This window comes from Aricia agestis, chromosome 3, assembly GCF_905147365.1.
Source record: "Aricia agestis chromosome 3, ilAriAges1.1, whole genome shotgun sequence".
Lineage (NCBI taxonomy): Eukaryota > Metazoa > Arthropoda > Insecta > Lepidoptera > Lycaenidae > Aricia > Aricia agestis.
In genome coordinates this window covers 5,421,467-5,445,524 of record NC_056408.1, presented here as the reverse complement: position 1 = coordinate 5,445,524, position 24,058 = coordinate 5,421,467, and the positions used below count along the sequence as shown (strand labels likewise).

At 34.4% G+C, this 24,058-nt stretch overlaps 2 protein-coding genes across 2 annotated transcripts in view; one reads left to right on the top strand and one right to left on the bottom strand.

The window, feature by feature from the left end:
- The window catches only part of LOC121740578 (suppressor of lurcher protein 1-like), a 362,163-nt gene that overhangs the window by 203,661 nt on the left and 134,444 nt on the right, over positions 1-24,058 (top strand). The gene's annotated exons all lie outside the window — the stretch shown is intronic.
- LOC121740581 lies at positions 1,866-10,027 on the bottom strand. The gene is made up of 3 exons (XM_042133317.1): positions 9,897-10,027; positions 6,965-7,141; positions 1,866-2,143 (listed from the first exon to the last, which is right to left on the bottom strand). The coding sequence occupies exons 1-3, from the start codon at positions 9,936-9,938 to the stop codon at positions 1,931-1,933; spliced, it is 432 nt and encodes a 143-aa protein (XP_041989251.1). The 5' UTR covers positions 9,939-10,027; the 3' UTR covers positions 1,866-1,930.

Genomic DNA, 24,058 nt, shown 5'->3' with positions numbered 1-24,058 from the left:
AGGTTAAACATATTTGTTCAAAAATATAAGTAACTAATGGGTATTTTTTTCGTTTATATACAGAAAAACGATCACTGACCTTATTCCTCGAAATGTTTTTGTAATGAGCAATATTTAAAAAAATGGACAATCCCCATTCTTCAAATTCGATTAAAGTTTCGATCACTCGCCTCGGGCCTCATTTATCGATCATTATTATTGAGTTTTGGATATTATACTGTAAGGTCAACTTGCAACAATCCGAATTAAAAGGTGTTTAAATGTCAATTTCTTCTGTCATAAGTATGAGAAAGGTTTGATCATATTTAACCCAGGGTTAACTTAAACTTATACTACAGCATCTTGGTCTAAGACACCTTAAATAGTAGAAAATTAAAATATAATCAATAATCATGTATGTAACAGTAGTCATCACAAGAGCAAGATACTCGCGTGCCTTGAACGTGATAGGATATATCACTATTCCAAGATGTCTAGAGTTGAACAAACAGCATTGTGTACTTTGTTAGGTCATAGTACAAGTTCTAATCTTCCCTGGCCTTCTTATCGGTAAGCAAATAATGCCCTGTTTGCTCTAGGTTCTGTTCTGACATAATCTATTACTATAGTCAAAATGAAATAAGGAGGCCCCAGCGGTCATTGACCTTTTCAGTCTAGGAGCTGTATGAAAATGCTCACACTGTATTCAGTTAACTTAAGAAAAAATCGGAAACCTCGACTTTCTATGAATACGAAGTGATATACTTCATACTCATCGAGTAGGCAAAATACGATATCGCCCTTATAAACGCTATGGTTTAGCGGAGAGGTCTACCTGCGCAAGCATATCTGCTACCGGAACGTGTGTGGGAATAGACTTGTGCAGTTTTTTAGGCATGCGCATTCGACCGGAGCAAAATCGAAAATCATCATTCTTACGACTGACTACTGCGCAGGCATACCTGCACAGGCGGCCTCTCCGGTAAACCGTAGCGTGTATGGCGTACATTATAGACTAGAAACATCTATCACTTCATTGTCAATTAGGATTTGTATAGGAAACGATGATATATTCAGACAAGTTTTTTGACAGGAGGCCAGTGACCGCTATGGACAGCATTCGGCAATACGACAAATGTACAGTTAGTACACTAGTTAGACCATGACTGACGGAAAACTGCATTCTCATTGATTGAATAAATTAACAATGTAACGTATTTATTTATTTTCTCGACACGAAGCCAAACGGAAAGGTAATTGTTTTGGTAGTAGTATTTTACAATTTATACGTTGTTCATTTTATTATAATTGCCTAAAATGTTATAGTCAATAGGATGTCTATTTACGAGCAAAATGGTTTATGCACACACGACACAAAAAATCTAGCAATTTTTATCGTGTGTTAAAAGCTTTAAACGATTTCCAATGAAATGTTAACACAGAGTGTTGCTTTGCACCTGGCTAACAAAATTCATGCAGTTTTACTCAGAATATTTGAATATTCAACAGTTGACTACAGCCGGTCCAAGCGTCTGGATTAGTTCGTGATTTTCAAAACGTTGAAAGCTTATGCGCGTCAAACATGATAGAGAAACGTAAAACAGTCCAAAATGTGGGACGAAAATATGAATCCTAAATTTGGTCCTGGATCCGTAAATCGTAATAAAACTTATGAAAAAAATTGGTAGGCAAGTAAGTTTATGGTAGAAATACAATAAGAATTTAGAAACATTAAAGTAGTTTATTATGCAACAAAATATTTAATTATTATAAATTACATTTCTCTTGATTTTAATGTTGCCATATAAATTGAAAACTATCGAGACAGGTTTAAAACTTGAAAACAAAATATTATTATGATATTACTGGGAAATCGATATAGGTTATAACTAGACAAAATATATTTTTTTTAATTTCATATCATGTAAATGGTCATTACAAGACTGTAAAATTAATTTGTTTTAACTTCGGCTGGTGCTTCAGTAGTAGTTGTTGTGGTTGTTGTTGTATCTGGAATCGGCACTGGAACCGGTTCTGGATTGGCATCATTAGAGCCTTTTTTAGTTGATGAAGTTACGCTTGAATCGTCAGGAACCAATTGAATAATCATTTCGTCGGCACAGGAGTCATCGGAGTCTTCACTGTCACTGGTATCGAAGCCAAACTGCAAAAATTGAAGATATTAAATTCCTTCCAAAACCAATATAAGTATAAGTAAACCTTACTTTGTATTTTTTTATGTAAAATCAAAATCACGCTACATGAGGCCTACCACCGGGTCGGGAAGTAACCCGGCGAGAAGAACTGGCGAGAAACCCGCATGGGATATGTAAAGATGTTCATGGAAATAATGGAATTAAATTAAAATATCTGGTAAAATTTTGTAAACAATTTATTTGTTCAACTGAAAATATTTAAATTAATATAGTCAAAATCTTAAAAAATATTGTTAAAGTTCGTGATAGGGATGAGTATTTCGTAGCGATTTACAAATGTATGGAATATGTATACAAGTTTCAAGTAGTCAAGATGTTTTATTACTTGTAGCTTTTTCGATTGATAGTAATTGGTGCTGAAGTAACGTCTTTATCAGAAACCAAAGTTTTAGTTGTAATATAAGTAGTATATAAAGAATCCTCTGTGATTGGTGTTAAAGCGTTCACTTAGTAGTTAGTTGTTGGGACATCAGTAACATAACTAGCGTATAACAAATCACTTGTAATCGAAGTTGAAGTTACGTCCTCAAAATCTATGGTGGATTCAGTGGCGATAATATAATCAGCATATTGTATAATAAACATGTCCTCCGTGACTGGTATCAAAAGGTTTACTGCTTCAGTTGACACTGTTTCCGTTGGCATGTAACTTGCGTATGAAGAATCCTGTATGGTTGATTCTGAATTAATTATTGTTTTAATTGAATTATCTGTATTTGTTGTAAAAGTGTTCACTGTTTCAGTCGTCATATCACTAGTGTACATAAAATCCTCTGTGATTGATGCCGGAGAAGCGTATTTTGAATCATCTATATTTGTTGAAAAAATAACATCTTCTGAATTTTCTGTCGTTATTGGCAAAGTAACTTTTTCTAAACTATGTGTAGTTGATTGAAAAGCGGAATCTTTGTAATTATTTTTTGGTAAATAAGTATCTGCTGACAATTCTGTAGTTGTTGGTAAACGAAATTTATCAGAATTTTCTGTACATTTCGTTAAAGAAGTAAAATTTGGATTAAGGATTAAAAGTACAAATAAGAGTTTAGAACTATCTGTACTCGTTGGCAAAGGGTTGATTTTAGGTGTATGTGGTCTAATTAGTGGATCTTCTGATTTCCACTCAATATTAATTTCCTCGGCAAAGGTATCCTCAGAACTCCCATAGTATTCATCACTAAAATGATAATCGATACCGCCCATAAAATCATCAGTAGAATCATCATTGTTGTTATCATTTTCTCCTGCATTTATGTACACATTTTTGGTAGTATTGTCATTTGGATCATATTTTGAATAATCACTGGAATCATGATCATTGTACTCTGGCTTAATTCTTTTATAGCTATGGATTTCTTCAAAACTAAAACGCCATATATCATGCTCATTGAAATATTTACTGAGATTTTCTCTGGATCCATCGTCGTTAATATAATCGGCAGAATCATCCATGGAGTGATCCTTTGAATTGCCAAAAGAATCAGTTGCGAATAGATCTATGGAATCGTCGCTGGTATTAATAATTGAATCATCTTTGAAATCGTCATCAGAAAAGTTGTTGGAATCGTCATCGTCAGGTATCCACTGGACAAGCATTTTATCTCCATAGATATCCTCAGTACTTTCTTTAGCATTATCATTTGAATTGTTATTAGAATCCGAGCCAAACTGAAATAAGTTTAAGATAAAATACATTAGTATTCTTAACTCAAAATTTAAGTTTGTTTTTAAAACTATCTTTTTCACGATGGTATTTACCAGGCTCAGAAGTAGATCATTATAATATTTTCTATAGCCTTACATATCCTACAAATTGAATACGGCGGATTAAGATTTCATCTACTAATGTAATATACTCACTTAGTTGATAATAATACTAAAACCACACATTGCTGATAACAAAATCAGTAAACAAGAAAGTTCAATGTCAAAGGTTTGTGAACTTATTCTATTCGCGATGTGTTATCTTTGTAAGTAGTTTGTAAGCAATTAGCATTTTATCTCGTACCATTATATTTGCTTGTTGTATAAGGAAATTATATTATGAAATTATTTTTTAATATGTACAAAAAGATAATATATACTTTTATAAGTTTTTCAGAACAGGCTTCGTAAGTTCGAGTTAATATTATTATGGATTGATAATTGGCATTTATGCAAGCCAACCCAATTACGGGTGAATAGGAATGATGCATAGAATAATTGTTCATGAGGGTAAAAGCTGAAGGTCTTCAGGCCAACATACGTGTGAGCGGTTTAACTTCAATAACACTCAGGTGTCTCAAAATCATGTCGCTATCTAGCTGTCAAATAACATTTATCTACACAAATACATTGTAAATTCTAGCGTTACGTTACTTAAAATCTATATACCTACTGTAGTTCTCAAATCCCTCCAAGAAACTTTGTATTTCTTAGGGTTGGCAGTTTCACAAAAAACAAAGATAGGATATAATATACCATCCAATGTACCCGCATTGTTAATACAGAACGATCTACAAATAGCTATTATCAAATTGTAAAACTCTCATTACTATAAACTAATACCCGGTCAAAGTTATCACAATTCATCCCGATAACAACCCAATTTCCTTGCAACTTTGAAGCATAATTATTATACTCGTGTTTCCACATATCCTCCTACCATATTAATACATGCCTTTATACTTAATCGTAATCTATGGATTATTCAAGGAGTCCCAAGTGGAGTCCTTAACAAAATCAATAGAACAAACAAAGTGTGTCCCGGGTTAAGCCGTGTGTACACTGTACACGACTGCGAAGTGTTCGCTGTGTGTTTAGCACTTTATCGCCAACTTAGCAGCTATACAATAAGGATTGAGTCGCTTGTTGTTCAGATAGCTTTATAAGTATTAAGTACCACAGTGCTAAGAGATTACAAGGGTAAATAAAACTGTACCTGTTACGAAAAAATATTTACTCCACGATTATGATAATAATCTATGTCTCCGTCTTTTCCATTGTATCAGGCAAAGACTGCTAGAAGAATTAGCATAAAATTCACTATATTTTCATCAATAAAGGATACAGAATTTTTGCTACGGCTAACATACCTGAGATCGAGGTATCTAAAACCTTTTTGAGATATTGACCTAATATTGGAACTAGCATATTATTCATCTCTATATTTACTTTGCTCTTAATATCAATGAGTTTCATCAGTAGATCTAAAACTCTAGTACAGTTCAAACTACTTTTATTAGACCGATAACTTGTTAAAACTTTCATTAACAATTTAATACTTTAAAGGATGTGTATCTGGGTTGCATCGAACATATTGTTCATGATTTCCCGCGTGGCGGACACAATAATTAATCACAGGATCCCAAGATGGCGCGATCTCTTTATTTGCAGTCGCTTTTGCCGCGTAAACTCCATCATCCATGCTAATAATAAAAATGTGAAAGTATGTCTATCTGCCTGTCTGACTGCCTCTTCACGCCCGCTGAACCGATTTTGCTGTAAACATAGGATACTTTTTATCCCAGAAAAATTCCCGCGCAAATTTTGGCTCAACGTAGTTGCGGGATTCATTTAGCACGTTTATATTCATGCTAGTTTCCATAATGAAAACAGTTTCATCAGCTGCCTGTCGGTCTGTTACCTCTTCACGCCCAAACCGCTGAACTGATTTCGCTGTTGACATAGGACACTTTTTATCCCGGAAAAAATTCTGCGCGAATTTTGGTGCAACGTAACGTTTCATTTAGTACGTTTATATTCAGACTAGTTTCCATAATGTTCCAGTTTCATCAGGTTCAGCAATATTTATAAGGAAACTAGCTGTCCTGGCAAACGTTGTTTTGCCATAAAATGATTTTCCCTGTTTCCCTGCTTTTCTCTTAAAGTTTTTTCTGATATTTTTTTTTCTATAAGCCTTACGGAGCCCGAGACCTTTCCAACGAATGTAAAATGGAACGGATGGAAATCGTTTCGTGCGTTCAGGAGTTATAGCGTCAGGAAGGAAAACCCGGCTTATTTTTATATATTAGAAGATGTTCGTAAATGTGTTGCAGGATTCGATTATTATTGAGTTTAATTTTGCAACAATAAGAACAGATAAACAGACCCACTTGTATTTATATTGCACTTTGTGTACATCCCGTGCGAGTTTCTTAGGCCGGTTTGTAATATTTATGGGATAAAAGAACATGACGATCCTGTAACTTAAACTACACTGACACTATATGCCTTGTGTAACAAAACTAAGTGATAACACTTCAAGATGTATACGGGACACCTATATAGAGTTCACTGTGAAAGTAGCAGCGCTAAAAGCTTTTTTTAACTTTTTGAAAAATTCATGACCCTCAGGCTCATGCCCATACAAAACTCAAAAAAAAATTGAGAGGTGTCAAGGGACACCCGGATGGAACGAAGTTATTTCTTATGTACAAAAAACCGATATACACTCAATAAAAATAAAAAAAGGGACAGAGAGAAACACGCGCTATCGTACGGCTTACAAATATAGTAAAAAGCAGACATAGATCATGACAGATACCGCTTGTCCCGCGAAGTACGTACACATGCGGTATCTATCTTGTTCTATGTTTGTGACTAAAAGTGTCGTTACAACTTTTTGGTCTTAATTTTTCCGTCTAGCCCTTTCGAAACGCGCGATAAGGAACTTCGTTCCAAAAATGTTTGCTCTTTCAGCGCTGCTAGCTTTCAAGTGAACTATATTTATGGAACACATAAACACCACTTACTTTTGTTACATCTTGTAGAACTAGAAAAAAAAGTCTTACGAGGAAGTTTATAAACGGCCAAAGAGTCTCCAGAGCTTGGTTGATATCCTCCTCGTATCCCTCCATCTCCTTGATCCACGGGGGTGACAGTTTCGACTCATGGTCGCCAGCGATGGCGTGAGCCTCGCTGTTCTTCTTCAGAACCACTCCTGGGTCACCCGACGGCTTGCAGTGCGCCTAAAATTAATTATACTTCTTCGCTTCATTCTTCGATATATTAATTACCCATGTAGTAGTAGCTTTACTTATTTGCATTGGCAATCGCGTTTTTTTTTAAAGACTTATCATGTGGGTACATGATAAAAAAATAACGTCGGTCACTCGCCCATCAGCGCTCCTCATTCCTTTTCTTCGCGAGGCAACGCGAGCACGCATACTTAGTAACCATGCCAAAACACAACGCTCAGAAGAAAATTGGTTATTATTAAGATATTATTTGAATCAGTGTTGACTAGAGTCAGTGTTGTTAGTAATTAAAGTAAGTGTTATTTAATCGTGTAACAAGAAAATACATGTAAGTACTAATGCACGGTAGGCTAGGTATATAATTGGCTCGTCTTGGCAGTCCAAGACAAGCCAATTATATTCAATATTAACCGGCTTGTACTGCGACTACTAGTCAATAAGTACAGTGTGTTTGGACTGCGAATCTTGTGTGTATTATACAATGTATAATATGTATGTTTTATCTGGTCTATAAATAGAATTATCTTATGTTTGCCGAATTGGGGGTAGCAACTAAAAGTTAATTACTGCAATAATTTAATCAACCGGCATGTACTGCGACTGTGAGTCAATAAGCACAATCTCATATAGATCATCATCAGAATTGACTGCGAGTCTCTGACGCTGTTTTTCCTGTTCTATAAATAGAATTATAATTATATTATGTTTGCCCGAATGGGGGGAATAACTGCAAGTTAATTACTGCAATTAATTAATTATTTTAAGTTATTTACGGCGAGTGACACCGACGTTATTTTTTTATCATGTACCCACATGATAAGTCTTTAATAAAAACGCGGTTGCCAAAGCAAATAAGTAAAGGTACTACTGCATGGTTAATTAATATATCTTCGAATGAAGCGACTCATATAATAATTATCGAACTTCACTTGGCAAGTTCGTTTGATATCATTTATAATATTAGTATGTTATGTAAATCGAAGATCAATTACAAGGTTAATACGACGATATTTTATAAAAAAAGCTTGCAGTATAACAAGAGCAGTTGGGCTAAGTAAGCTATACGATGGCATATATTAAGATGGCAAGATGACATGTTTCAAAAGAAATAATAGGTTTGGGAAAAAGTCTTTTCGCATTATGTATGAAATTATTATAACAATTTTTATAGCAATGTGATCATGTCCCTACCAACAATATGGCAAAAAGTTATCCAACAAAGTGGCACCTACATACTTGAGTCAATTATTGTAAATAAACTTTATAAAAAAGACCTTTTGAATTTTTATATAAAATGCGAAGATTTTTTTCCCCCAACCTGCCAAATTTTTTCCAGGGCTTAGGTATCATTAAAAAAGTCCATTTTACCAACAAAAATTGGGTGTTATTTTTTATGACATAATATTTTATCTCATTTAAAATCGTTGCAGAACGGTCACTAGCGGCGCAGGGGAATGAGCGGGGGTGACGCGGGGGGAGGCGCGTACGCGGGGGCACGTCACACAGGCGACGCGTCGTGTCCATTAATTGTAGTGTTTTTTTTTTAATTCTCAACATTTTAGTACTGAGTGATTATAAAAGAAAAAATATGTGTATTTTTATTTTTAACAAGGATCAATATAATATCAAAATTGGACTATTTATGTACATAAGTAGTCAAATTGTGCCATCTCTGCATTTTATGATTCTACAAACTACATCCAGTATTGATAAAAGTCAAACAAAATCAGCAATTTATCTTTTAAGCCAAAACAACTTTTCTTTTCAGTGTACAAATTGGGCGTAGTTTCTCAGCACGATCTAAGCCCTGGATTTAGAACTACGTGCAACATTTCCTAGAAATGAAGTTTCGAGAACAGCCTGGCTCAGTTGTTCTACTGACATTTGGCGCTATATTTAGACCTGACGACCGGCTGGCTTTAACACGTGACTTTAGACACATATTTTTGGATTAAAGTTAACCCTGGGTTAAATAATGTTATGGTATCTTCTTATTCAGGAACGACAGATAGCATAATGGTATGATAATTAACATAAATTAACTTTAACTTAGACTGGCCAAAAAGTGCTCTAATTATTAACTAAAATGTTGTTAAATACATAATAATTGGTGCTTATTAACTATTTAAAATCGTCGAAAACCCACCGATCTTCTTTCCGCACGTAATGCTTTTTCAGTGCGAAAATATTATTTAACGTTATATTAGTATGCATAACAGTGATTGTTAATAATTTTTCACCTATGTGAAATCAAATGTAAATACTTCAGCCATACAAAATATTTATAATGATGATAATAATCCGTGAACATCCAGATTATCTTTCACTGTAATTCATTATCCTTTTAACATTTTATAGTAATATAATAACTATAGAAAAAATATTCTTTGTAGATAGGTACATACAAAATTTAATGGAATTGTGTTAATGAAAAAATAATTTTAAAGCTCTTTTGAAATACACAAAATGTTGTAGTGTTTCATCATTAAAATGAATTGTGTTGTATAGGTCACTGGCTTTAAATATTAAAAAGTATTTTTTGCGTAAACGAATAGTTTTAACTATTTATGATTGCAGTATGTAAAGTTTTGTTTCTCTTAGCAACAAAATATTATGTTCTTTACTGTAATAAACTTCCTTCAAAATCATGTTAACTAATTCACCTAAGTAAGAATTAACTGTATAAAAGTTAACCCCGTAAAGTAGACGTTACATTTTTATAATTGCAGTCGTAAAAGAAACTTACCGTACACGCAAGAGCGGCGAGCACAAAAAACAATACGGCCATGTTTAATTGAGGCAAACAAGTAACCCGTACCTTGTTCAGAATAATTTATATTGTACAAAACCTCTGAAGTGTCACGTTTCAGAAAAATTATCGCCGTAATCGTCGAATAAAGATGCTAAATGCATGTTTTATTGTAGCTAAAATGTAACTATCATTGGTTTTGCTCGTTTATTTACTGCGAGTATGTAAGATCAGTATGTGTAATTGTTTTCCTGTGTAGAAAATACTTATTTTTTCGAATAATATCCAATTTATGGTTATTTTGCTGAAGATTTTGGCATAAACTCCGTATTCTGTAATATTTTTCATAAATTAAAGTCCCTGCCTTGATCTTAAGACAACTTCCTATATTATTATGTATTTAAACTACAGTATTTATGATATACCATAAATAAATGTCACGTTATTTCAGAAATGGATCCAGCTAAAACATATACGGAATCATTTTGAAATGCTTCCTCATATACACAAATATAAATTAATAAACTAATCTCACATGTTTGCCGCCGATGAAAGGCATAATTCATTTGAAACCAATGCGATGAAATATTAGTTTTTATTAAATCCTTGATGAGGCGTTTGAATAAAATGGAAGGCTCACGCGATGAGTCCCGACCCAGAAACTGGGGCATATCAAGCACAGGCTTAGTGTGATATAAGGTGAAAACACACTGCAATCAGCGCCGCGCGGAGAGCGAATTTATTGTACTCACAGACGAATGACAAGTAGTTGGAGCGGGTTTATGATCATTTCTAGTGTTTTAGTCGTTGTGTTTTAGTCGCCTAGGATCAATTAAAAAGGTTCATTTAAAATGTGCATCTGCTAGACAATCAGATGATCGATCCATCTATCCCATGATGATACATAGGATGGCATTGACGGAATTGTAAAACAGCTATTTTTAAAGTGATCCTTTACAATATGGTGGCAGATAATTCTGATTTGATCCTGGACGTGCTGAAATAGTCGGGCAGAATTATTGTAGAGTCTAAACGGCTTCTCGATATTTTGTTTGATAGGTATCATTGATTATTTCGTCTTAGACGTGACTCGTGAGAGCGAAATAACCATATTAAGTATATATATACCTGATATTATATTTTTATAATACATATTGAGTTAATTTAGATATCGTTGTGGTATGATTTAATCATATAAAAAAAACTACAATAGATATAAAAATTTTAACGTAGGAGAGCCATGATCCGGCATGAATGGCCGGCTCGACCGGAGAAATGCCACGTTCTCACAGAAAACCGGCGCGCAGCGTGAAACAGTGCTTGCGCTGTATTTCGCCGAGTGAGTGAGTTTACCGGAGGCCCAATCCCTGACCCTATTCCCTACCCTCCCTTATTCCCTTCCCTTCCCATCCCTACCCTATTACCCTATTTCCTCTTAAAAGGCCGGCAACGCACCTGCAGCTCTTCTGATGCTGCGAGTGTCCATGGGCTACGGAAGTTGCTTTTCATCAGGTGACCCGTTTGCTCGTTTGCCCCCTCATTTAATTAAAAAAAAAAACGCAAATAGATCTCATAAGTATACAGCGCAGTGCGTCTTATGCAGCAACGAAAGGTCCAGTGTGTATATCGCCTAAGTTTATTTAACGTGTAGTGATATAAATACTGCATGAAAATATGAACACGCTTGCTATTTACGTTTTAAAAACACAAAAGTACCTTAAACAATGTGCAAAAATTATAAACCAAAACAATGTAACTTTAGAAACGGACGGATTGTTTTGGGATAGAAACCTATCATGTACAGATTTTTAAATAATAGGTTTTAAGTATTTTTTATTTCGTTGGAGTATTGTCGACTATTATTTATCCTTTCTTCTCCTATTGTCTCGATATGTTGATAGTATGGTAGTTACCATCAGAATAAATACCTAGATAATTTTGGGTTTAAGGGGGCGACTAACCCTAAAGTGTCGATTTTATAATTCATTTTTATACTTGAAAATAAGCCTCGGATTGTTTCATTTTCTAAAATTAGATACTACATTATATTTCCGAGAATTCGATCTGAGCAAAAACACAATATCTTAAAATTTTCTCGATAAAAAAATCACAAAGATGCATGTAATTTTCACGAATTTTCATTTATTGCCATAACCGCGCATTGAACTAAGTTAATATTTTAACACATTGTATAAATTTCTATCATTGAGAGATCGACCTAGCGGATTTTAAAAATGTTGTTTGAAGAGAGAAGGACGATGTTTGATTTTTGGGATTATTCGCCCTCTTAAATGCTATGAAAGTACTGCAGCCTGCAGGTCTATTTTGCTACAAAATAATATTACAATCAAACTTCTGATAAAATTTCAATGCAGTCTGTCTATAACTAGCTATTTGACCGAGCCTTGCTCGGTATTCGATAAAACACGAATAAAATGACATTTTCTAAAAATGATTCCTAGCTAGATTGATTTATCGCCCCCTAAGCCCCCTATATACTAAATTTCATGAAAATCGTTGGAGCCGATTCCGAGATTCCAATTATATATATTTATATACATATATACAAGAATTGCTCGTTTAAAGATATAAGATAATTAATTTCAATGCAGTCTGTCTATAATAATTAACTAGCTATTTGACCGAGCCTTGCTCGGTATTCGATAAAACACGAATAAAATGACATTTTCTAAAAATTATTCCTAGCTAGATTGATTTATCGCCCCCTAAGCCCCCTATATACTAAATTTCATGAAAATCGTTGGAGCCGATTCCGAGATTCCAATTATATATATACATATATACAAGAATTGCTCGTTTAAAGATATAAGATAACATAATAAAACCACACCTTAGTGGATCTGCTATTATCAAGTTATGTTTTAGCAGATATTCATAATAAGGTTGGATCGCGATCCCGCGGTTTGGCCGCAATACTGCAAGATCCGAAGCAAATCTATATAATGATTTAATTAAACTAGAGATCGCCCAATGGTCGAAATTCGACCTTAAAAATTATCTTATTTATTAGTTTTATACATAGTCCTTTTTAACTATATTTTAGTTTTGCTGTGGGCTTACTTAACCCAATTTTTTTTAACTTTTGATTACTGTAATTAAGTCAAAAAGTTGACAAACAAAACGAAGTTTAAAAGCTGTTTACGTCGTGCCTGCATTGCTAATTGGCGCGCACTTAGTTAATTACTTTGTTTTAATTACAGCTGAATAAACATTTGCACTGATAATGATAACTTATTCACTGCATATACTAATTTAATTATTGTTTGGTGATGGTCATTGGTCAAATATTGTAACCCAGTTATACATGGGCGTACCGAGGCCCCCTCGGTACTAAGGCAGAAGGGGGCAGTTGCCCCCCCCTGGATCATGTTGACGTCCCTACTAAGTATATTATCTAGTACTTTTATCTATAGAAATTAAAAATTAAGAAAACGATTTTTTGCCATTTGTTTGCAATACAATATTTTTACAACTAACTATTATTAATTTTTTATTCTTTATAAACAACTAGCTTATAAAAAATCTGATTTGCCCCCCCAGGGTTGCCTATAATAAAAGAAAAGCGCTCTCATTTGTTACACACTATTTTTTGCCAAGCTCTACCTTTTATCACTATAATACACAGATTTTCACCTGTTTCGGTCTCCGCGGGTTGCCTTGGGACGCAACGCGACGCGTAGATGCATTTATAAATTTGTAACTATTTGACAGATTTTGAAGACGTCTCACGGAATTGAAATCTGTCAAATTCATACAAATTTAGAAATGCATCTACACGTCGCGTTGCGGTGTAATTGACCTTTAGGCAGTGTCAGGTTAACGTCACGAGAGGACTACCAAACCCACTTGTCGCAGTTTTTTGATCAGAAGCCCCAAATTTTTTATTGCAATGCAATGGAATCACGTCTCTACGTGAAATGGCACCTACATACATTAGCGAAATTTCAACAATAAACCCTTTTAAATGTTTATAATATAAAAGGCGAAGAAACTTTTTCCCTAACCTAATATTAAATGGGTGAATTTCAACAAATGACCTTTTTTTATCATATCGGTGAACTTTTTTATTTATACATATTTTATATACTTTTCAGGTTTTATATGTATATTCTTTAGGATACAATTTTTCCCAAATTTAATATCATTAACGTATCATTTAAGACTAAGGAGAAAATTCAGTTTGAATTCTGGTTTCCACCGATATGATAAACCGGCACCGATTTTTATTTCTGTGCACCGATATGATAAGCTAAGCATATCGCTGGATAATAGTATGTCATTTCGGTGGTTACACCGAAATGACATACTATTATCCAGCGATATGATAATATTATTTTTATATTATTACTAGCTGTCTCGGTGAACTTCGTGCCACTTTAAAACCTTCCCTGGACTTCTACGAATATTTTAAGACTAAAATCAGCCCAATCCGTTCAGCCGTTTTCGAGTTTTAGCGCGACTAACACATTTGAAAATCCATTTTTATATATATATATATATATATATATATATATATATATATATATATATATATATAGATATTTATGTATTTATTTCGATCAAGAACAGGGTGCTTAGAATAAAATTAAAATATTTTTAAAATGTTTTACAATATTTAAGTGAATTTCAACAACTTGCATTTTTATATAATTTTGGTGGAAATTTTTGTTTCCACCAAAATTGGAGATTAGGTGTTACCTACACCTAATCTCCAATTTTGGTGAAAACATAGTCCTAGGCATATTATATTTTTGCCACAATACTATAGCTACCCATTGAATAGTAAAACAAATAATTTACAACAATATTCCCTTTTTTTAATAGTAGTTTCAACGAAGACAAAAAAAGAAGCCGTTTGGGAAATTCACCCAAATATACAGATACCTTGATACACCCATTAAATTGAAAATCTTTCCAGACAATCCTGTTCCTTGTCTTAACCGAACTTCAAAATGTCACTTATCCTAAAACGCGCATTTCTAACCAGGAAATAAATAATAGTGAAGTACTAAACCACTGAACCACACAAGCTTTAATCTTTAAAGGTACTCCAACTTCTGTACTTAGCTATTATGTTGTAACATTCAATTTTTACTGTGCCAAATCCCTGTTTACATAGTGTTGAGGCATGTTTTCTCGGCTCTCGTAAGTTTACACAGTAGCTAACATCTTTGCAAATATAAACTTTGTATTGAAAAATCAAATCATATTTTCTGTCTATCTTTTCTATTGTATCACATATATTATGTATTACTTACACACTTCTTTAAGTACCCCCTTTTTAATAAAAAAGAGAAATATACTACATTTAAGTCATGACCAATGATGAAAAACTCAAAGCAGATATTATGTTACTACCGCACGCGTTGTGAAGATTCAAATACGGCCCAATTGGGTCGTCTGTTGTTTAGTCTGCATCGAGCGCAGTCACGAACGTGCTGCGTCTGGTCTTACCTAAATAAATTGAAAATGACGTCGTGCGTGTATCGAAAATGTACCAATTATGACTCGAAAGTAAACAAAACACATGGAATCTCTTACCACATATCATTGCAATAAATATCTCGATTATTTACATTTTCAATTATTTTTTCGAACAATCTGGAAAAAATCGAATTTTTGTCATAGCTCAGGCGGAGAAAGAGACAGCGATACGATTCGACGTTTAAAAATAGAACTGTCTCTTCTATGTAAATGGTTTTTCGTATCTTTTATTCACTTATCTGTCAAATTTGTCAATGTTTGCAATTTTGAATTTGAAAATTGTTCGGAAGAGATTTAAGCCGGAGAATAATATGGACGTAACATATCTGTAATCTGTATAAGTAGAATATCATTGGTCATGACATAATATTATAGCTGTTATATCTATTTTATTTTTTTAATATTTTTTTAATACTTACTTAAAAAAAGTTATCTGTTCAAAGATGTTTTTAGTATTCAAAATTAATTAAAACGCTTGTTTTTTTATTGCCTGCAATTACGTTGTGGCAAATTCCTTTTTATGCGCGGAAACCGTAAAATTTTGCGGAACAAAATATATTAAATGTTCTTTCTCGGGTCTCAAAATGTCCCATACTTATTCAAATCCGTTTAGCCATATTTTATTGGAGGTACCAGACAGACAACCACACATAATACGCATTTATCTATCTGTATTTAAAATGAAGCCATTTATTGGAGGTACCAGATACACAGATAGACATACACACATATCCATTTATCTATCTGTATAAATGAAAAAAAAAATTAAATTTTGTTGGTCTCGCTAAAACTCGAGAGCTGGTGAACTGATTTGGCAAATTGCTGTCTCGAAATTTTCGTAGAAGTACAGGGAAGGTTTATATAAGGGGGAAGAGATACGAAGTTCACCGGGGTCATATTCTAGATAGATGGAAGAGACACAAAGGTCATCTTGTTAGTATTAAATTATAGAATCGTTCATTATTCGCATCATTACTCATAGTATATTAGCATAATATCTCTGTCACCGTAATTATGTCAGTGTATGCGTTCCGAGCGACGGATTACGGCATTGTGAACTTGACACACGTCATTAGGGTCAGCGCACACCAGGACGCGAAGTGGTGATTCTTTAGATTCAAAATTGAACTTTATTTGCTACTAGATGACGCCCGAAAAACGTACATTTTCCGGGATAAAAAGTATTCTATGTCCTTTCCCAGGACTCAAAGTATCTCCATACCAAATTTCAACAAAATCAGTTTAGGGGTTTGGGCGGGAAGAAATAACAGACAGGCAGACAGACACATTTTCGCATTTATAATATTAGCATGGATGTTATTATAAAGTATTACTAATATTGCAAAACGACTAATAGCTTTGTCCACACTGTGCCTTTTTTTGTTCATCAAGGGCATGCGTTATAGCGCATCGCACATGAGGCATGCCCGCGACGCTATGACACTTTTCTTTCTTTCTCCAAATTATTATCATTATTGAATAACTTTGGCATCTACTCGTAATCTTAATAATTATTATTCTTATACTTTTCAACTACGGAAACTAAACTAAGGAAAGGTGAAGGTGACTCCCACACTATTACCGTTTTAAATTTGGTTCCTTTCGAACAGTCATGTAACATCAGCCTGATACCGCTAAAGGCCACCTAAAATGTATTGAAAATGTGTACCTAGGACCTGTTGACCTGTAGTACACATGTTCAAAAAACATGTTCTACAATATTTGACAAATAATGTAGAACATGTTTTTTGACGGAGTTACTTTTCCTTAGTTTTTATTATTCGTAGCTTTTCAATTTACAATTTTATTACGGACTAGCTGTTACCCGCGACTTCGTCCGCTTCAACAAAGTGTAATAAGTTCATAACAAAGACAGAAAATTTTCTACTCTATTACAAAGACACAGATCGCCACTTTTATGAACATGGTATCTAAATTGGACCATATGCAACAACAAAAGAAGATCGGTCCACAAACGGCGGAGTAAAATACATATGTAAAACATAAAAAAGTAAAAAATATCCTCCTCTTTTTTGGAAGTCGGCTAAAAAGTAGCCTAAGTTACTCCTTATCACATCAGCTATCTGCCAATAAAAGTCCCGTCAAAATCGGTCCAGCCAATTCGGAGATTAGCCGGAACAAACAGACAGACATACAGACAGACAAAAATTTTAAAAATTATTATTTTGATGTCTTTACCGTCTAAATATTCATATGCATGTAGTAAAAAACGGTTATTTCAGTATTACAAACAGACACTCCAATTTTATTTATGTGTATAGATTGTCTGGTTGAAAAATTTCTAAACATTTCTTGTCATACTTTTTCTCTCGGTATAATAATACTTTTTATACTCTTCTCCGATATATATTTCTGAAGTCTCTACAATCTCTCAGTACTAAACACGTAATAGGCCGATCTCCGTCGCGATAAGATATGACCTGACACATTTTCTCACAACATGAAAATTCGAAAGAACTATATGAATTGAATATCAAAGGCTTACTTTGACACGTTATCTTTAGAGGCACGCCTACGGGAATTGGTAACGTATACTATATTATTATGATATTTTTATAATATTATGATAGTATATAATATTATATTTCATATGATTATTATATATGACATTTTTAAACACCTCATAAAACCTTATCATAATGCAAAAAAAACAGCTATACATATCCACAATAGTATCTAAAGTTTTGGGAAAGTCATGCCAGGCCAAAATGAATTCGCATTACCCTCTCCCTGAAGGCTTTAGGACGGAACTCGGATAACTACCAGCATGGGCTGAGAGAACCCAAGTTTTACTCCGTCATGTAACAAAAAACATACTTTATAGAAAATGAAACTATTGACTGACTGGTGGCTAGTTAAAAACAGTAAGTCGCTTGACCTTACTAAGCTAGTTAGTTTGGCCTACCGATAGAGGTTAATGTTCTCGGCCACCTTCACCGTTATGGTGCTCCCACACTGCCGTCAGAAAATGTTTGTAAACATTTTCTAACATAAAAATATTTACTTACTGTTGTTAATTGTTACTAATGTTGTTAATTGTTACATTTTGTTAGGATAAATTTAGTTTGTTATTATTTTTAGCAATATTCCGCGAAAACAACTTCCACCTTTAAGTAAATGAGTGAGTGTACGCATAGGCATGCGTATGCCGTTGGCGGCACTTAACGGACGTTGTTCGTAGAGTCCACATCCTGAGGATGCTCCGGTGTTGGGGCGAAATGCGCGTCGAGGTTTTCAACCTGCATGGTGGTGAGGGGCCTTGCACGGATTTGCCAACATTATTGCTTGTGTGGTGGTGGTGTTTGCAAGTTCTTGCATGCGAGTGTACGCATAGGCAGTGTGGGAGGAGGGAGGTGCTGTACGCATGCCTATGCGTACACTCACTCATTTACTTAAAGGTGGAAGTTGTTTTCGCGGAATATTGCTAAAAATAATAACAAACTAAATTTAAACTATGGATTTCCGCAAAGTAACGCCTGATTCCATTAACTATTTTGTTAGGAACTGTTACATGTTACAAGACGTGCTCCTACACTAGAAAATGTTTACTAACATATTTTTATAACATTTAAATCTGGTATTCAAATTCAAATTCTTTATTAGACATACAATAATATACAATAGTATAAAAGCTAGGTACCGTACATCTTACTATATAAAACTTGTGTCATGGCAATCAGACAACGGATGCACGGCGAACCATTTTATCCTAATATTTTCCGCAAAAAATAGCCTTTGTCGCTTCACGTAGTCTATTCTTCATGTTTGCCAAATAACATAAAAATTGCTCCAGTAGTTCTTAAGATAATAAGCAATTTCAAATAATTTCCCTCCGTTTTTTTCCACATTTTCCTCTATTTCTTTGCTCTTATTAGTCTTAGCGTGATAAAATATAGCCTATAACCTTCCTCAGTCAATGGACTATCTAACGCTGAAAGAATTTTTTAAATCGGACCAGTAGTTCCTGAGATTAGCGCGTTCAAATAAGCCCTTTTCCACATTTTCCTCTATTTCTTAGCTCCTATTAGTCTTAGTGAGATAAAATATAGCCTATAGCCTTTCTCAATAAATGGGCTATCTAACACTGAAAGAATTTTTCAAATCGGACCAGTAGTTCCTGAGATTAGCGCGTTCAAATAAGTGAACTACTGGACCGATTTTAATGTAATGGTGCTCTTACAGCGCCGTTAGAAAATATTTAGTAATGTTAGTAAATTTAAATATGAGGATAAATTAGGATAAAAAATTATGTATATACAATGTGTAACAAAAATAAGTGATAATACTTTAGGGTGTGTACGTGTTCCTTGTAGAGAGTTCACTGTGAAAGTAGCAGCGCTGAAAGACCAAATTTTTTTTTCACTTTTGTATAGGAAAACTTATGACGCTCGGGCCCTTGCCCATACAAAAGTGAAAAAAAAATCGTCTTTCAGCGCTGCTATTTTCACAGTGGACTGTCTACAAGGAACACGTACACACCTTAAAGTATTATCACTTATTTTTGTTACACATTGTATATACATAATTTTTTATCCTAATTTATCCTAATATTTAAATTTACTAACATTACTAAATATTTTCTAATATTTAAATTTTTTTTTAATTATTAAGGGCTATTATGTTATCCTAACTTTTATAAGGTGGACTCTATAGGTAAACCAGCCACATACAAGCTGCCATAGAGCTAGCCATCAAAGATCCAGCTCATTTTCTACCTAAAATCACAACAAAAAGAAGACAGGATAAAAAGCTTTTACCCGAGTTAGCCTAAAATGGAAACGTATTCGCAATGTATTATAGGACTTCCATTACCTAAATGTTGTATGTTCGGTCGCTCAGATCTTTTTGCTTTGACATAAAAAATCATACGCGAGATGGCAAAGAGCAAATAAATTCTTCATTGCCTGTAATAATATTTTGTTTAACTTATATTTTTGCTTAGGAATATATTTTCATCTTTACGGCCCGTTCACAAAATTGCCTACAGGATGACTACTAACTACGGTTCACTTATAAAACGTGATAAAGTAATATCCTGTGTTTCTAAAAGTTTGAAATACTAGCAATAATTCGTATAATGAAAAATGATTAGTCGATGCTTATTGTATCTGTTTTTATTGTACCTAAATGTTTCAGCTCCCGATTGAAAAGAAATAAATTATGTTCGGTTAAAATCTTACCTAACGTTAAATTTTGCATAAAAGAATTAAATCGTTAGTTTAAGTTCGTACTTTGAAAAGAAAAACAAACATGTCAAGACATTCAAGTATCGTTAAAATACTTTACGAACGAAATATTTTACAGTCACAATAAAACTTCCGTTGAAGTTGAGAACATACGAAAAAAACTATACAATTTTTCATTATAAGTTCCATAAAGGTTCCAGTATTGAAACGGAACTAATAAAAACTTATTTCGCAGTACAGATATTTTTCCTTTAGTTTTTCAGAACATCTACAAAGCTTTGTTTTAGTTTCTTGTATTTACAGTGGGTTGCTGAGCTTTCTTTTCTCCGTAAAATATTCTGTATTCCTGTTCTCACGTTTGTAATGTTATTTATTAGTGTACTTTTACAGAAAATGCTTCATAATAGGCTTGATGACTATTTTTTTTTTTCTTATTGGTAATTGAACGACCCTTAAAAAATAGAAACATCGCTGAAAGAATGACTCTAATAGCTTAAAAATTCACCAAGATATGACAATTCAAACATCTCATAAAATAGAAATGCCCGAAACGCTCCATACAAACTGCTATGAAAGACTGACGTATATTAAATATTGCGTTTATGAAAGTGGTTTAATAACAAAAGTTGCTTTTAATTGCATAAGTTATCGAATGGTATACAAATATTAAGAAATATAATTGAAAAAAAATTCGACTTGATTATTCAACTTTGAAGGCGCATAACAAAAAAATACAAATGCTATCGAGCTGAAATTTTGGGAACACTTATTTTTTACCGTGATTTCTTTATTTAATTAACAAAATTCGCTAATCTTTGACTTTGTCATCATCCCTATACAAATTACGGACCTAAGTAATTTGTTCGCATTTTTCCATAAAGTTAATATACCTAGCGGTATATTAACTTTATGCATTATGCCGATAGATAATGAGTGACATGAAATAGACATAGTCGAACCAAATGATACAGGTTTGTCAACTGCTACTGCAAAAAAGGCACAGTGTGGACAAAGCTTAGCTTTGTCCACACTGTGCCTTTTTTGTTCATCAAGGGCTTGCGTTATAGCGCAGTCAACAGCGCACGTGAGGCATGCCAGCGACGCATGCGCTCTGACCGTAACCAAAACTTCAAAAATGACAATATTGGCGTTGCGTTCCTCGACGCACTCAATAATTGAATGCGCCAATATGATGATGACGAAAATTGAAGATGAGAGTGCACAGTGTGGACATAGCTTATGACACTTTTCTTTCAGCGCGGGTGGATTTTGACGCATTCAATTATTGAATATGCCAAAGTACGAAAATTGAATAAAAAGAAGATGACGAAAATTGAAGATGAAATTGCATAATGTGGACATAGCTATACAGAATCAATTTCTTCAATATAATATACTAGGGTCAATTCAGATCCCAACGTGACGCGTAGATGCATGTCTAAATTTGTATGGATTTGACAGACCTCAATTGCATGAGTGTCTCTAGCCTCGTTTCCACTAAGCAACAATTCACGCGCAACATGCTGGACAACAAGTTGCCCAACATGTTGAAAGTCAGCGCGGGACTTTTGATACAACGTTGTCTGTCTACGTATCTACTTTACGTCAGTCGTCGCCAACATGTCGCCAGAGGAACTTGTGTTAATTTTAGTGGCAGTGGTTATAATTTTTTTATAGTATCTGTGTGCTGTATCCCATAGACGTTCATAGTTTTGGTACAGTTCGCTTAATTTGAGCACTTGTTCGTTAGACCACACTACGGACATTGTTGCGCGCGTCTCCACTTGACGACAATTGATGCAATTCTCTTTAAACAAAAAACAAGCCGCGCGTCATGTTGCGCGTCAGCTGGCAACATCGCGCGCTGTTGTGCAGCGTTGCCGTACATGTTGAGCGTCACGTGTCGCGCGCTAAATGTTGCCTAGTGGAGACGCGGCTTCTCTCAATCGAAAATATTGTGTTATGTTTTAAACATTGGTGTCACGTCCTACACATCTATTTAGGTAGTATTAAAAATATATTCAAAGACGACGGGACCTACGTTTTCTGGTCGGTACATGTTGTCGTGGTCAGTCGGCTGAGCTTGACGATAACCTGCCCAAATTACGTTACCAGAGGTTGTAACAAGATCAATACTGGCTGTTAATAATGTCACATACTTTAAGACAAACTTTGAGTACTTTAATAAGATTTGTTAGCGCGTACAACGTGACATCAACTTTAACTCGAGGGCTCATGCTGAATTATTAAGCAAATCTGACCCTTAATTTTTGGAACGAAGTCCCTTATCGCGCGTTCGGCGTAAATCTGAAGGCTAGACAGAACTATATTTGACCTTGATTTGACCTCGACACTTTTTTATTAGTACCTGCATATTAGGGGCAGAGGGCGTTGATAGTAAGTATTTCCTGTACGTCAACTAGATGGCGTTTTTTTAAATAAACAGCGACGCGTTATTAGTATTCCTGGGCGTCAATAGATGGGGTTTTCTTTAAATATATTTTTCTAGTGTATAATTGTATATGTATACAGGTTTTTTGAACATAAGAAATAACTTCGTTCCATTCGAGTGTCCCTTGACACCTCTCAAGTTTTTTTTTTCTAATAGTTCTAATACAACTAGTTGTTGCTCTCAACTTCGCTGTACCGGCTTTTTGACTTTATATATCTAATATCTTTATTACTTTGATGAAATTCAAAGCCGGTTCAGCGTGAAGACATAACAGATTGACAGACAGACAACCTATAACTTATGGGTCATAAAGGACTTTAAGATTTTTAGCAGGACAATTCCTTAAAACAGGACTTAAATTACTAAAATATATCAGTAATTCCATGTATGTAATACATCAGTAAATAATGTATGCAACTAATTATTATGAAATGGGCTGGATCGATCAAAGAAAGCTTTGCCATTTTCAGTCATTTGCACAATACAGAATATGTGTATAAATCCATACTGCCATGCTCCATACTAATATTATAAATGCGAAAGTGTGTCTGTCTGTCTGTTACCTCTTCACGCCCAAACCGCTGTATGGATTTCACTGAAATTTGGCGTGGAAATACTTTGAGTCCCGAGAAAGGACATACGATAATTTTTATCCCGGAAAAATGTACAGTTCCTGTGCGATAAACGAATTTTGGCTCAACGGAGTTGCGGGCGTCATCTAGTAAAACTATATATTTTCGGAAATGTTTAATATTTCGATACGTCAACCGATCACCGCGGCTGCTCAGAAGCTGTTTAATTAATAATTTCCGGCTGAACTGACGACCCTCAATTAATGAAATGGATAAGGTGATTGGATATTAATATACGTGGGAGAGCCATGCTTTGGCACGAATGGGTCGGCTCGACCGGATAAATACCACGTTCTCACAGAAAACCGGCGTAAAACAGCGCTTGCGCTGTGTTTCGCCGAGTGAGTGAGTTTACCGGAGGCC

What these genes read in the sequence shown, in the direction of transcription:
- LOC121740581 (XM_042133317.1), bottom strand. Translation starts at nt 9,938, where the DNA reads ATGGCCGTATTGTTTTTTGTGCTCGCCGCTCTTGCGTGTACG. An exon ending in TCGCCGCTCTTGCGTGTACG is followed by an intron (nt 7,142 to 9,896) that starts GTAAGTTTCTTT and finishes AATTAATTTTAG; the next exon opens with GCGCACTGCAAGCCGTCGGG. An exon ending in GGCCGTTTATAAACTTCCTC is followed by an intron (nt 2,144 to 6,964) that starts GTAAGACTTTTT and finishes CAATTTTTGCAG; the next exon opens with TTTGGCTTCGATACCAGTGA.